Source organism: Seriola lalandi, unplaced genomic scaffold, assembly GCF_002814215.2.
Source record: "Seriola lalandi dorsalis isolate HSWRI2012SDOR001 ecotype SW California unplaced genomic scaffold, Sedor1 jcf7180002054958, whole genome shotgun sequence".
In the NCBI taxonomy this organism is placed as follows: Eukaryota; Metazoa; Chordata; class Actinopteri; order Carangiformes; family Carangidae; genus Seriola; species Seriola lalandi.
The window spans coordinates 850784-865346 of NW_019525509.1; the positions used below are offsets into that span (position 1 = coordinate 850784).

The following is a 14563-nucleotide window of genomic DNA, read 5'->3' on the forward strand; positions in this document are numbered from 1 at the left end:
CCCATGCATTTTCTCCATCTGTCTCTCACTATCTTTCTACACTTCATTCTTCCTTAAGCTCCTGTTTGTTTTGCATTTCATCTGTCCACCCTCCATGTCATGGCATTTCATGTCTTCCTTCAGCCCAAATTCTTTAACCCTTTCACCCTTTTTCTTTTACTTTCTCTCCGCCTCTTATCTTTGAGTGCCTCGTGTTGCAAAACATTCACATGTAGTTTTCAGCAGCAGCACTGAAGAGGCTGCAGAATACAACATTTCTGGCGATTTGCATTTAAATGTCAATTTAAATTGTGTGGGCTGCTGGCAATACTGATATATTCAGCAGTTATGTGCTGCTATGTGTGTGCATGTGTGTGTGTCTTCTCTGGTTATTTTCATCTATCTGTTTTTCATGTGTGACTGTACAGCAGTTTATATTAGTGATGTGATGTGTGTGTGTAGGTCCACACCCTTGTTATCAGTGTGTGGCAGATATCCCTCGTCCCTCGGGAGTATACGGTGGTGGTGGTTGTTGGTCTGTGTGTTTTTTTTGAGGGTGTTTGAATGTGTAAAAAATGTGTGGATGATGTGAGTAGAGCTTAAAAAGACAGCTGATTAATTGATGAGTCAGAAAATGTATCAACACCGATTTTGTAATCGATTAGTCATTAAAGTTTTTTGTTTTTTTTACAAAAATGTGGCAAAGTTTCTGATTCCAGTGTCCAACATGTTGGACTATTCTAACATGTGTAGACTAAACAATATCCAGTTAATTGAGAAAATTCTCTGCAGATTAATTGTCAATGAAAATAATCATAGTTAAATGGTTGCAGCCCTGTATGTGTGTGTATTTAAACCCTTAGAGGGAGGAAGAGGTACTGTACATGTGACATTGTAGAGACACAAACATGCTCTGCAGGGGCCTCACAGATGACACCGGGCCAAAGAGTTACGTACCTCTGTGCATGTGAGTGTATGTGTGTGTTTGTGTCTGCAAGATGCACATTTCCTTCTCCTACTTTCCCAGGCATAAAGAATCAATTAGAGGGGATTCCTGTCCCCTGCTACCCCACACACATCCTCTCTCATACTTTCAACACATACTAACCTCACCTCACACACATAAACTAAACCTCCCCTTGTCGTTTGTCAAGTGTTACTCAAGCATCTATAGAACTCCCAGTTGATTCATAAGGATATGAAGCCTCTCTCCCATCGCATCTACTACGCTCCCACAAACAGAGCAAAGCATGGCCGCAATTAAACTGATCCAAGATGCTGATGTGTGAGCTCAGCGAAACAGAGCAGGGGCCAGTGAGACATAAGAAACAATCACATGAGTGTGTTCTTTTAAGTGTGTGTGTGTGTGTGTGTACACTCGTTGTGTGGGAATGTGTGCTGGCTCACAGCTGTGAGTGCAGGAGGGAGCAGAAACAAACTGTGAAAATGTGAAGGGATTGAACATGCTGAGTGGTCAGGAGTAGGTAAAAAAAAAAAAAAACCTGTGTGAAACAGCACAGTTGTGACAGCAAGGCTGAAATTGAGAGTGAATTTCTTGCTAGTCAAACCAGTAACACATAACAACAGAAACACACAAGGTTCAAAGCTGTGGTCACTGCTTTCAAGGACTTCTCGGAACGATGAGACACAACAATGAAGAATTTCTTGCTGCCTGCCTCTCAAGATCTTTGTTTTTACAGTGTTTTTTTCTCCTTTTCTCCCTCTGTCTTGTATTTTCTGGTGATGCTTTTGTGTAGGCAGCACAATGATCGATCCTCATCCTGGCTACAGCCAACCTACGCTCCACTGACATTCTCACGTCCAACAACTGATAGTTAAAATATGAGATTAAGTAAATGGAGATGGAGTAGCAGTGTAAATGTATGTTTCCCAAACTGCGAGAAACTCATCAAATACCAGCGTTAATGAGCTCTTAAAAGGATGTAAGAGATGAGTCCCAGATGATTCAAAGATGGCAGGAGATCGCAGGTCTGTTTTCCCACATTCTGACCCACTAAGAGCTATACAAAAGTAGTGCAATCTATAAATAATGCTGACGATTTGGGTCAAGTCTTAATTGCTACAGATACAATTTGTGGTTCATTAAAGAAATGTTAGAGCTTCATAGTCGGCATAATTATGGTTTGGGTGATAATAATAAGAAAAATTCAAGCCATTCATAGCACTTTTCAAAACAAAGTTATAACCGGTTTACAAATATTAAAAAAGGCAAACTAGAAAAATAGACGACACAGAAAGAAGTTTATGAAAATCAATTACAGATTTAAAGGAGGTCACTGATGTAGCAAAACCAAGGCTGTTCCAGAGTTTGGAGCCCTTTATATTTAATGTACATACTGGCTCAAAAGCTCACACATATATGTTGGAGCCAGACTGTGAAGTGCTTTAAAAGTAATGAGTAAAATCAGTTTTAGTCAACTGGAAAGTGCAAAGAGGCTAAAATTAGGGCTGTATATAGGGATCTCTGTTTCTTGTTGCTGTTAATGGTCTGGCTGCAGCATTCATTAGGTGAGTTACTATAATTCATTATTGAAAAGATGAAGCATGAATGCCTTTAAAGTGATATAAACAATCAGATTTTCAAAATAATAGGAAGTTGATGAAAACAGGACTGAAGTACAATATTACAATTAAGAATATTAGATTAGCATCAAAGATTACCGACATTTCTGCCACTATAGGCTCAATGAAGGGAACCAGGTTATTTAATCTATCAATAAATTCTGATGTGTTTAATGAAACAGGGTTATTTCTTCATTGAGTTGGAGGATGTTATTAGACATTCAACATTTGCTGTCAGTCAGACGGTATTGAAGGACTTGATTTTGCAGATACATACAGTTGCGTGTCATCTGCATAGCAACGTAAAGATATTTTATGATTATCTGGCAAGAAAACAGAAGAGGACCTTGGATGGGGTCTTGAGGTACTCCGCAGGTAAACCAATCAAGAGCAGTGTCTGCAACTCCTAAAATGTCTCTTAGAAAACAAACTAAGATTAAGATGTACTGTATAAAATGCAGATCTTAATTCAAATAAAATAAGGGCCCGATTCTTCAAGAGTACCACTAGCAAGGAGCAGATTATTGGTCTATGTTAGTAGAGTAGTCTCAGTGCTATGCTTTGCATGAAAGCCAGATTGAAACTTGAGGTCATGGAAAAGGCGGTGCTCTTTATTATTTCATATCAAATTATGTAAGCGTTGTAACTTAATCCATGACACAGTGACAAAAACATTTCCTGTAGCGGTCAAAGAATTATTTTTGTTTGTGCGTCTGAAGACAGGCAGTCAGGCCAATGTCTTCTGGTTTAACAAGGGCAACATTTGAATATATTATCAGCTCTGCATGGGGAGATTACAAATGGAGACACACAGCTGTGTTCACTCTCAAACACACAGGCACACACACACACACACGTACACATGTTAAGCACAATACACTCAATTGTGCTTGTTCTCTCTGACATTACCCACCTTACTAAATTCCACTCTTCCTTGATTCCCCCAACACACACACCCTCTTTCCCCAGTTGTGACCCTTCCACATCCTACAGGCTGTGTTTTTACTCCAGGAATTTAGTATTACCCCCCCCCCCCCCCCCCCCCACACACACACACACACACACAGACACAGACACACTGAATCTGGACCCCTGCATCTTGATGTAACGCAGTTGGTATTCAACAGAGGGGGGAGGGGGCCTTGAACACCAGCTCCAGATGTTAGGAAAAGAATCACACACTCCCTCTCGCCAATGTAAGGTCACTTAAAATAAAATTTATGTAAATTTATATTCACCTGAGAGCTTACATAGATAGTTTTATTCTAAGAGCAAGCTGAAATATTCATATTCACTTCAAGCAAATAGGAAAACTGGCTGGTTGGCATGCCAGGTTGAATAAAGATTTAAAAAAATGAAATGCCTCCTCTTTGCCAAAAAGAGATATTGTTTCCATGCTCCCACATCCACTGCACCGCTGCTGTTCAGCCCTTGAAGTAACATTACATAACCAAATGCTTTATTTTGTCAAAGGAACATTAAACAACCTGCACATTTATCTGGGTGGCAGAAATCGTGCACAGATGATCACACAGGCTGAAGTGCTGACTACCTCCAGACAACTCCTGCACTATAAGCTGTTTCATTAGAACTGACATGCAACATCTTTTTCCTATTATCGCAGGCAAAATGAGACACCGAGCCAAGGAGCAGGGCAAGCAAGAGATGTGACTCTCCCAGTGTCGGGGAGCCTGACCTGAGCCATCATCTCATTTTGTATGGTTAGAAACTAATAGCTGGAGATGATCATATTTTATCTGCCTGATACATAAAAAAAAAGCAGAAATGAGCAGTTTATCTTGTCACAACAGTCTTACAACATGTACAAAGTGATAGAGAAAAACTGGGACACATGAAAACATGTTTGCTGCAGTTGTGGGTTTATTTACGGTATTATGGCGACTAAATATCAATGTAGAAATCACTGTTTAATGCCAAACAGATGCATTTTCCTTCTGTTTGTTCTGACCAACGACCTCTGTTCTTTTGCTCTTCCTCAGAGATCCACGAGTGTTGCTATTTGTGTTTATTCAGCCCTAACCCCATGACCTCAAGCCCTGACCCTTAAATGCTGTCCTCTCTTTCCATGCTTTTCTCACGCAGATCGCTTTCACTCAAATGCCACAATCCACAACTTCAAAAATGAATCGATCCTCAAGATGCAAATGTATGAGGATTTATAGTTTTCTGTTGAAGGATTTTGAATTTTGTCACTCTGACACGTGTGAATATGGGCTCAAATTAGGGTCAGTAAGATTTTGAGCTTGTAAAGTGATCTCCACAAATAATTCCAAAGTTTGTAGATGTAAATCAACATTTGTGAACCTGTAAAATGAATCTGCACGAGACAGTTTGTGCAAATCTAGAAAAGATTTGAATTTGTAAGTAGAATTACCGCCTTGTGGTTGTATGCCTACGCTAATCAGTCAAGTTGCAGTTTACATCCATTTCTGTCCAGACTTTTACTAGACTTTGTTAAGCTTTTTTGTTCCTGTTCGCTATATCTACAGTATTAGTGTGTGAATTTATTAAGAAAAACAAAAATCACAAAATAAAGCTGTAGCCGTGACGGTAAACAGTACCTGAAATATATGATGTTGCTGCAAAGAAGCTACAAATTCTGAAATATGGATGCTTCTCACACATCTTCAACCCAGCAGCACAGAAGATTTGTCCAATCAATAGAGTTTCATTGTGGGCATCAAAGATTATTGTTGCTAATTCAGTATCTGACCAAATGTAAAATATGGTCACAATCTCCCCTGTTCCTGACTTACAGTGCTGAATAATGACCAGAAAAGTGTTTTTGCTCAACATTATGATGCCACAGTGAAGTAGACCTTTGACCTTTTGGATATAAAACATAATTTTATCCTATCAGACATTTGTGTGAAATTGTGTCAATAATTAGTGTATGATTTCTTAAGTTATAGCCAAAAATGTGTTTTGTGAGGTCACAGTGATCTTTGACGACCAAAATCTAATCAGTTCATCCTTGAGTCTCTGTGGATGTTTGTGCCAGATGTAATGAAATTCCCTCAAGGCGTTCGTGAGATATCGCTTTCACAAGAATGAGACGGACGGACCCAAAAACATAATGTGTCTGGTCACGGCTGTTGCCAGCACGGCGGCACAAAATCAAATAGAGACAGTGTGAATAAAATGTGTCAACAATTACATCTGTGGTGGGGTTGCACAAAGACACTGTCGCTTTAAAAGCTCAAAATCTTACCGACTCTAACTTGAGCCCATATGTGTTCCTCTCATAGTCATACACAAATACGCACATAAACTTGTACCTTGTGTTAGTTCAGAACACATACTGTATAACACATAAAATATGAATCTTCAAATGTCACACAAAGCTGTATTACATTCTTGACCACGCAAAGACATACAAACACACACCCCTCCTCTCTCTAAAACTGTTTACCAGATGTGTGTGTGCGTGCGTGTGTGTGTTTGTGTGTGTTTGTGTGTGCACTCTACTGAGGGCAGATGATCTCTAGCAGAAGTTTACTGCAACATAAAGTGCTGTTCAAATGTTAACCTGTGTGCTAGCAGTCAGGCCAGTCACCTGGATGCTACAGCAGTTTCATATTGAGCTGTATCTGTCTGAGCTGAGCTATTATATGACGCTTTAAGCTCCAAATGTCTTGGAAATAACCTTATTAAAGGTCAAACTCAGCAACGCCACATCAAAGAGAAAAATAAAGGCATCGCAAACACATTTATGTGTGCGTTTGTGGCCCACTGAACTCCATCGCGTCCCTTTTTTCACCTCCCCTCTTTCCCTTTCTCGAACACTTTACAATCGTTTTATTTTGTATGTATTTTTTTCCAGCGCACTAATTCTACTGCGGACCATCACCATATCAACAACTTTATGTGTACTTCCTAACAAGGCCAGTGTGACAAACCAGGAGAGCAGCAAGACTGGAAAGAACAACAACAAAAGACCACAATACATTTGTGCCTGTAGTGGAGGCCTCACTACCAACAGAGAGGGAAAATTCAGGCCAGGAAGAACAAACTATATCTCCCCCAGAACTTCCATAAACAAGCCAGCAATATATCTGCCTCTTGGTGGCTGTGGAATAATAATGACTCATATATTTATGCATTTCACTCATTTTTTAGCTACTTTTGATTCATGCTCAACAATTCAGTCATCCTTTATCTTCTCATCAAGCCATGTGTATGTGTTTGCAAGTTAAAAAAAGGTTCTGGTGAGAAAGTGACACCTGACACTTTATCTTGGGCTTTAGTGTTAATGACACACCCACATGGCACGCCTCGGTACATGTGTGCGTGTACAAAGGGGAGAGAGACAAGCACAGAGACAGAGCACTGACACCTCAGGTGTGTGTTAAGGTAAGATGATCCATCTCATAGTGTCATAGTGTTCTTGTCCTTCAAATGCCTCTTCCTTTCTCCCTATAGGACCTGAGCATCAATCATTGTTCCTGCTCAACATGTTTGATGCAGTTGGCGAGCTACCATCGTGCCTTCAAGCAAACGACTCAACAGGAAAGTGAACAGAAAATTGTTTGCGGGAGGACAGCGAAAAGGTGACAGAACTGAGCTCATGCCTCAATTTGATACAATTTCCTCTGTTCTTGTCACAGAGAGATGGACTGAGAGCAAGACAAGATTTCTTTAAAGTGTTGTTCACACTGTGGTTTAGTTCAGGTCTGTTTCATACATTCCACTTCAATTTACTTTGCTTTCCGATTATTAACTACGATATATTCTAAAAGGCATGTAAAAGACACACAATGTATAATATTCATATACAAGATTATTTTCAACTGGAAATTCACACGCTGTTTTTTCTAATTAACTGACATTAGACTCACATTTACTGCATGAAAAAGAAGGATGTCTCTACTTCAAAATAAAAAAGTTGTTTGATGGATGATAACTATGGTTTGATGAGGACAACATCAAGGGCAATATTTGATGTAACTTCAGCTCATGGGTTTTGTGAGCCAGACTTGATCAGACAAAAAGGCTCAAAAATTGTTGAGTGTGGGTCTAAAGTATGAAAAATTTGTGACAGCAGCGTTTATCTCCAACATTGGCCCTCGAGTCATCAGGCCCAACAACAAAACAGATTTCGACTACACACAAGCCCATACGCTTAAGGTTGTGTGCTTCACTGGTGCTCATGGTCAACAGTTATGGCCTATTAAGGCCTGAACATTGGATTTCTAGCAGCCTTGACTCAGTTGTAATCCTGTAGCGCTGAGGAGATTTCGTGAGGATGTGAGGAAGAAGCAGAAAATCGTTTTTTGCTCATGGTTTATAGTTTGTGATACTGGGTTAGAAATGCATAGGGGAGGACAGAAGCGCGGTATTGCTGAGCACTCATTATGTTACTAATGTCACAAAACTCATTTTTCATTTCACTATCAACAGTATAACACACGTAAATCGTCAAATTATTATTCTATTTAAAGTTAGGACCAATTGTTACACACAAATATTTCACATTATACCTATTTGATTGTCATCCAATGGTGTGTCACATGACTATTTTGGCCTCAACATGATCGATTGATGATCGAGTGATCACGATTGGCAGTAAAACTTTGATATCCCCATCCCCATCCCCACCACCACCCCTTCCACCACCCCTTCCACTACCCCCTCCGAAAAAAGAAAAAGAAAATAAGAGGTCTGGACTGAACCATGGATCTGAAATGGGAGAGTAAGGGAATTGAGAATGAAGGGGTTAAAAAAAAACAACCTCCACAAACTGCATGTAGACACACAGATACAGAAGCACTGAGTCTGCGGGTCAGCAGTCTCCCTTTGACTGTCTCTGCTGTGTCACAAATCAAGAGGAAGATAAACACGAGAGGAATGCAACAGAAAAGAAACCTGGGGGATGAGTGGTCATAAAACAGAGGAAAAATACAGACAGGGTCATGTAACCTGGGGAACACACACACAAACACACAAGAAAACCTCTAGTGGGGATATTTATTGGGCAAATGTGCAAGTGATTACAGTTGCAGAGAAGGTTTCTACTGTGTCCATGTACATGCCTCGATAGTCTGTGTGTGTGGAGTCTATAATATGTGTCCTGTAGGACCTTAGGCTGTAATCTGTAGCTGCTAAAAGACCTTATTTTCCTTAGCAGGGGTTTTGAAAGGCTGACACTGTGGGCCCCTCCTCTGACAAAAGTGGGGAAAACACAGACCCCCCATCTACTTTCTTCTGTTTTGGGGGGGTGGTGGGGTGGTGGTGGTGGTCAAGATCTAAATTCTGGAACTACAGTTTTAATAATCTGGGGGGGTTTTAAGGAATGTAAACAGGAAGTATGATGTTGGCATGGAATCAGATCATTAGCTGTAGGCTACAACTTGAGTCCAGTTTCTTTGAGCCTGTAAGTGTTTACATTTCGCAAGCTGACACAACTAAAACTATGCTGGATTAGCAGTTCCTGTTTGCAATTGCAAACCATGGATGCACAGACAACTGTTGCTGGATCACTTTGATACTGAAGACAACTTAAAAACATAATGATTCTCAAGCAAGTTCTGGAGTTGTAGGGAGCATCTTTTTTCTGTGATTTCGAAGTGGATGTATGGACGTTTACTCATGATGGACATCAGAGACAATGTCTTCAGGAAGTCCCACTGAATCTAAAAATATGTGTATCATGTCTGTAAATTCAGATTTGACTGAGTTTTAAGTTCAGCATTATACTCTAATGCTGCAATTGGGTGTTAAGACTTTTAAAGTACCTTAACTGCCTCTGTGTGCTGTTTATTAGCCACTGCTGCAGCTGCAACTGCTGTCTGTTGGTAAGTGGGCCAAATCAGAAGCCAAACTCCAACAGCCAACTTCCTCTGTTTCACGCACCTGCCGGTTTCACCTCAGTATCTTTACCTCACATCTCTCCCTCCGCACCTCTCTTTCATAGTAACATTCAATATGAAAAACACAATCTGCTCAAAGTAAAGTAAATGGTACCGAAAGCACAACAAGATAAAAAGTATTACCCGTGCTGTGCAAAACCTGGTAGTCGAATCTTCAGACTGTTTTACAGTCCTCAGCAGAAGTAAAGGTGCTGAAAACAGACAGTTCAAACATGCGTATCCCTGTGTGCACATACATATCCACAATCACTGACATACTGGCACATGCACAGTATGCCCCCCCCCCCACTGTGTGACTCCATTCCCCTGCAAACCTTCCCAAATATCTTCAAGGTTGTTATTGGCTGCTCTTAGTCTCGGGTTAGCTCGGTCCAACTGCTGTCTGCTCTCCCTCCTTCTTTTCCTTCTACCTTTACTTAAAAAAATATAATATGAGAGAAAATGTGCTGCTCTCAGCACTTTCCTACGGATCAGAGTAAGAAGAATGAAACATCTCATAGCAAACTGAGCAGACCATTACAGCTGTGAAAGGCTATTTATGTTGTTTTTAGCTCCGATTGTTCAGTTGGTGATTAAAGGCTTCATCACTGATCAGTCTGTTTTCCCCTCTGCTTTTGTTGTGGTAATTACTCTGCAGGCTACTGTGTACAAGACATAATATGCTGTATCAGCGTGGAGTGTTATGGGAAAGGACACAGAGACATCCAAACCTTTACAGACTCAGAAGGTACCAATCAAGTGACAGAGGAAGGTTTCAGTGCTCCAATGTTCTGTCAATGTTCCCTGCATATATGAAGTATTTTTAGTCAATTAGTGTTTAACAGAAGCTCAAGCATCTTTGTCCTCCAATTTTCCTGCTTTTCGTTTTGCTCAGCTAATGCCTTTTGGCCCATCCTGCTAAACTTTCTTTCCATTCTTTCATTAGAGTCATTAAAGTCTGAGAGAAACGAGAGACCTCAAAGCATTTCCTGAGCCTTAGCTGGGGCCAATCCGACCCCACCAAGTGCTGGGATTTCTCCCCACGGGTCACACAGCCAGAGCTGAACAAAGACAAACACACACATTTAAGGTTTAACTGATTGGCCCTGTCACTGCTCTTGTAGAAACAGTGCCGCTCACATATTGGCAGGGCCAACCTAAGTGAAAACACATGTTGTGTGGATGCAGAAAGCAGAAGTTGAGTTGAGTGGAATCGTCTCGCTGATAGGGAGCACGTGAAACCGAAGACGATCAGATCTTTGCGTTCCAGGAGAGACACAGCGGACGGAGACACATCCTGTTTTCATGTCAACATGGAATAATCAAACAGTGAATTATAAAAAAAAAGAAGAAGAAAGAAAATATAAATGTATGGAACGCCTATTGACCATTATGCAGCAGTGTCAATAAGTATGTATAGATAAACACATGAAGATGAGCTGTGAATGGCTTGTAAAAAACTATCCCTCTGGAATATCATTTCACAATAGATGTGATATCTACGCTATAAAACAAAGGCATTCAGAAAATCTTCTTATTCATAGTTTTGTTTTTTTTTGTTTTTTTACGATTTCCTGGTCTGTAGAGTCACTGCGTTATCCATTCCCAGATTCCTAACTTCTGACAGGTCCTACCCTCTGACCCTTTCTTGCCTTCTTTGACCTCCAACATAACATCTGGACTGCTTTCAGACCTTCCCTCAGGACACAACGTACATAGACAGACACACACCACACATGCATGGAAGGCTGCAGAACAGGATGGAAGCTCGCATGCCATCCATTTAAATCTAATATCAAACTGGCAAAGCAGCGAGAAAACAAGTCTGGGGTGAAAGCTTGTGTGAGCTGAGGACAGTCTGTTCAAAGAGTTGACTCACTACCTGCAATCTGTTCGCTAATGTGTTTAGTATTTTTAACTCTTGTGTTTGGGAGTACACAAATCTCTAGGAATGTTTTGTTTGAGTGTCTGGGAAAGCTTGTATTTTTAGGCTAAAGCTAGTTATTTGTTGGTTTCCCATCTTGTTTACACTGATAAAAAAGAGACACTGGCTTCAAATTAACCTCAGTTTCACATATGGTCTGTTAGCTATTCCCAGTTGAGAGAACAATGAAATAAAAGTTTAACAACACTCTTATTACATTCAATCGCACATGTCCTGCGTTGATGGAGGACCAGCTTACCTTCTTTGCAGCCTTCGACGGTGACCTCCTGGTGGGCTTCTGCACCTGGCTGCTCAGCGTGGCCGGCTGCTTGGACACTGAGCCGTTCTCACGCTTCTTGCTGGGGGAGGATGGGACCAAGGATGGGGAAGGAGAGGGGGACGCCGGGGGAGAGGATGAGGAGGGATGCCCTGTCCCGAGAATGGCCATCTCCTCTGTGGCTGTGAGGCGCAGGCTGCGCAGACTTTCATGGGTCTCATGGTCCACCACCAGCAACCTGGTCTCATGGTCTACGGCTTTGATCCGCTGTACCACCTGAGGGACGGGATGGTATTTTAAGACACTGAAAATTGTTTCCTTTGAAAAAGCAATGAACGAATCCTAAAACTTGAGCGTAGCTGAGCTGTGTACAAATTCACCAGTGAGCTGGTGATTTTCAGCAGAAACACCAATGGGAGAGGTGAATATTGTATATAGCTTATGGGATCCAAAAGTAGACAGTCTTGTGAGTCCGCCTGAAGCCCATTGTCAGTACATACCTTCTTCCCAAACAAAAGGACTGTGCAGGTGAGTTACAGTCACATGAAATGGAGTTTGTGATTGGAAAGTGCAAAAACTGATTTTTAATAAAGGCAACACGTGTTTATGTGTGGGCAAAGAGTTTCACAGTTAATAACTTGCAGACGGTCTGTTTATCGTGCCAGGAGGAGGGTAGTGTGGGCGTCTGGCTGGCATGATTGTTACCGTCATATAGCGCACTGTGTCAGGATGCACACATCAGTCAGTGTCACCTATTGATGTTCCCCTGCACAGGCGTCCTGTGACATCAGTTATTGCCACAAATCTGAATGCTCATCTACTTACCTGATGGTGTGTCTCCTTCTCCACGTTAACCCCATTCACTGCAACCACCCGGTCCCCAGGGCGCAGCCCCGACTCTTCTGCAGGGGAGCCAGACTCCACTTTGCGGATGAACTGTCCGCTCTTCCCTTTCTCGCCATGCAAGTGAAATCCATACCCGTTCTCCCCTTTTGTCATGACACAAAGCCGCGGTTTCCGCTCGCTGGCCATTTCCCCCTGTAGTTCTAAACCTCCTGCAGAGTTCAGTTGAAGTACGATAATCAAAATGCACAGATGGGGGAGTTTAGGAGAGCGGGCGCAGGGCTAAACTTCCACAGAGCGTAAACATATCTGCCCGATACGCACGCTCTCCCCCATACTAAAGCAACTCAAAAACACAAAGTTAGCAGCTCCAAAATGCACGCAAAAGAATAAATCACACTTTACTAAACGCATTCAATAAGGCAGCAAATATAAACTTTAAGAAAACGATGCAACCAGTCCACCAGATCGTGTGTCTTGTGTCCAAGCTGAGGCGCACTTCTGGCAACTCCAAAACTGATCCGTCGCAGCGTGCACGGACTTCAGAGCCTCCAGCAGAGCATCATTAATGTTACTGCAGACGTGTTCAAGTCGAAGACATCACCTCTCCCTCGACGTTTATCCATAACAGCTGGTCGGAGAATATGCATTCACTTATACTGTAGTTTGCGCCCCTTGCGCCATTAGCACCACCTACCTCCAGCCCGGCTACCTGTTTGTTTCTCAGAGGGAACTGAAAAATTCAGGGCAGAGAATGAAGATTCAGAACGATACAATACCGCCCCTGGGTGGTAGGAAACTGTGAGCCATATAACAGCACTAAAGTTCTTATGCAAATACAGGATACAGTCCTGTATATTGTATTGAGTTTATGCCAAGATGGCCTATGAAATAAGAAGAAATGTTCAATAGAAACATTTCCTGAATTATAACCACGGCTTAATAGCCCTTTTCATTTAGGCTGCTCTTATTACCATTAATGACTGAGACTTTGCAATTCCTCACGTTGACCAATGGAGGGCAGTGAACAGTCATACACTTAGGCCTACCGTCCACTCACCATGGTGTGAAGGTGGAAACAACAACATACATACAAAACTTCCAGTCAAAAAACATTCAGCAGAGCAGCTGTGTTCCGAAGCTATAATTAAATCTCAAAAGACACAGCTAGGGTCAGAGACTTAGTGTCAAACCAAAACTTGGAGAAACTCATTCACGCCTCTACATCCCCTAGAGTTGATTATTGCAATGCTTTCCTCACTGGTTTACCAAATAAGACCATGAGACAGACACAACTTATTCAGATGCTGCTGCTAAGGAGAATTCAAAGTCTTACTTATCGTCTATAAGTCACTAAATGGTCTGGGCAATACAAATAAATTTGCCTTACCTTGCCTAATATTCTGTCCCCCGCACACTCACAGAGGCAGTATTATTGCAGGGCTCGTCAATATAATGCATTACAAGGAGCTGCTGTTTGATAACATACATAATAGAGACACTAGTAACATTAGTATACTGAATGTAATTGTGGATATATCTAAATAATAGTTATGATTTTCAGTAGGATTATAACTCCCACTTCAGTTTGGTTACTTCATTTTAAACGTATCCACAGAGGTGTAAACATGCCACCATGTGTGCCTTGAAGATGGTATGTACATCTTTGAGAGGATAGACTGGTATAAAACTGTTATTAACAGCCCTTTAATGATACTGTTACCAATACTGATGTTACTGTTGTTTGTAATTAACAATTAGTATTGAGACTGTGTCGTTTGACGTTGATATTGTAGTCTTGCAGTTCCTTGCTGTGATCACTAGAGGGCAGTGTATGCTCATGGTTTCAAATACACGATTCTATAACTCAATCATAGGCTATGTGACTTTAGATTCATGAATATCTTTGGCGAGTATTGAAATAAAATGTATACATTGTTTTTCTTCAAGATAATTATGAAACTCCAACTACCTTTACGGAGAAAGAGAAAATCACTGCGGATGTATTCGTGAATCATTTCACTGACATTCATTCCTCACAGGTGTTAGTAAGTAAGCTGTAAGCTGACATGAAGCTGGTGTGCAACA

General features: G+C 41.3%; 1 protein-coding gene across 1 annotated transcript in view; it reads right to left on the reverse strand.

The window, feature by feature from the left end:
- The window catches only part of LOC111645882 (Na(+)/H(+) exchange regulatory cofactor NHE-RF2), a 31826-nt gene extending 18640 nt beyond the window's left edge, over window positions 1–13186 (reverse strand). The window contains exons 1-2 of the mRNA XM_023395209.2: window positions 12458–13186; window positions 11615–11908 (exon numbers count right to left, since the gene is read on the reverse strand). Coding sequence (XP_023250977.1) covers window positions 11615–11908; window positions 12458–12664 — 501 coding nt within the window. The 5' untranslated portion in view covers window positions 12665–13186. The remainder of the gene's footprint in view (window positions 1–11614; window positions 11909–12457) is intronic.
- Between the last annotated feature and the right edge of the window lie 1377 nt (window positions 13187–14563).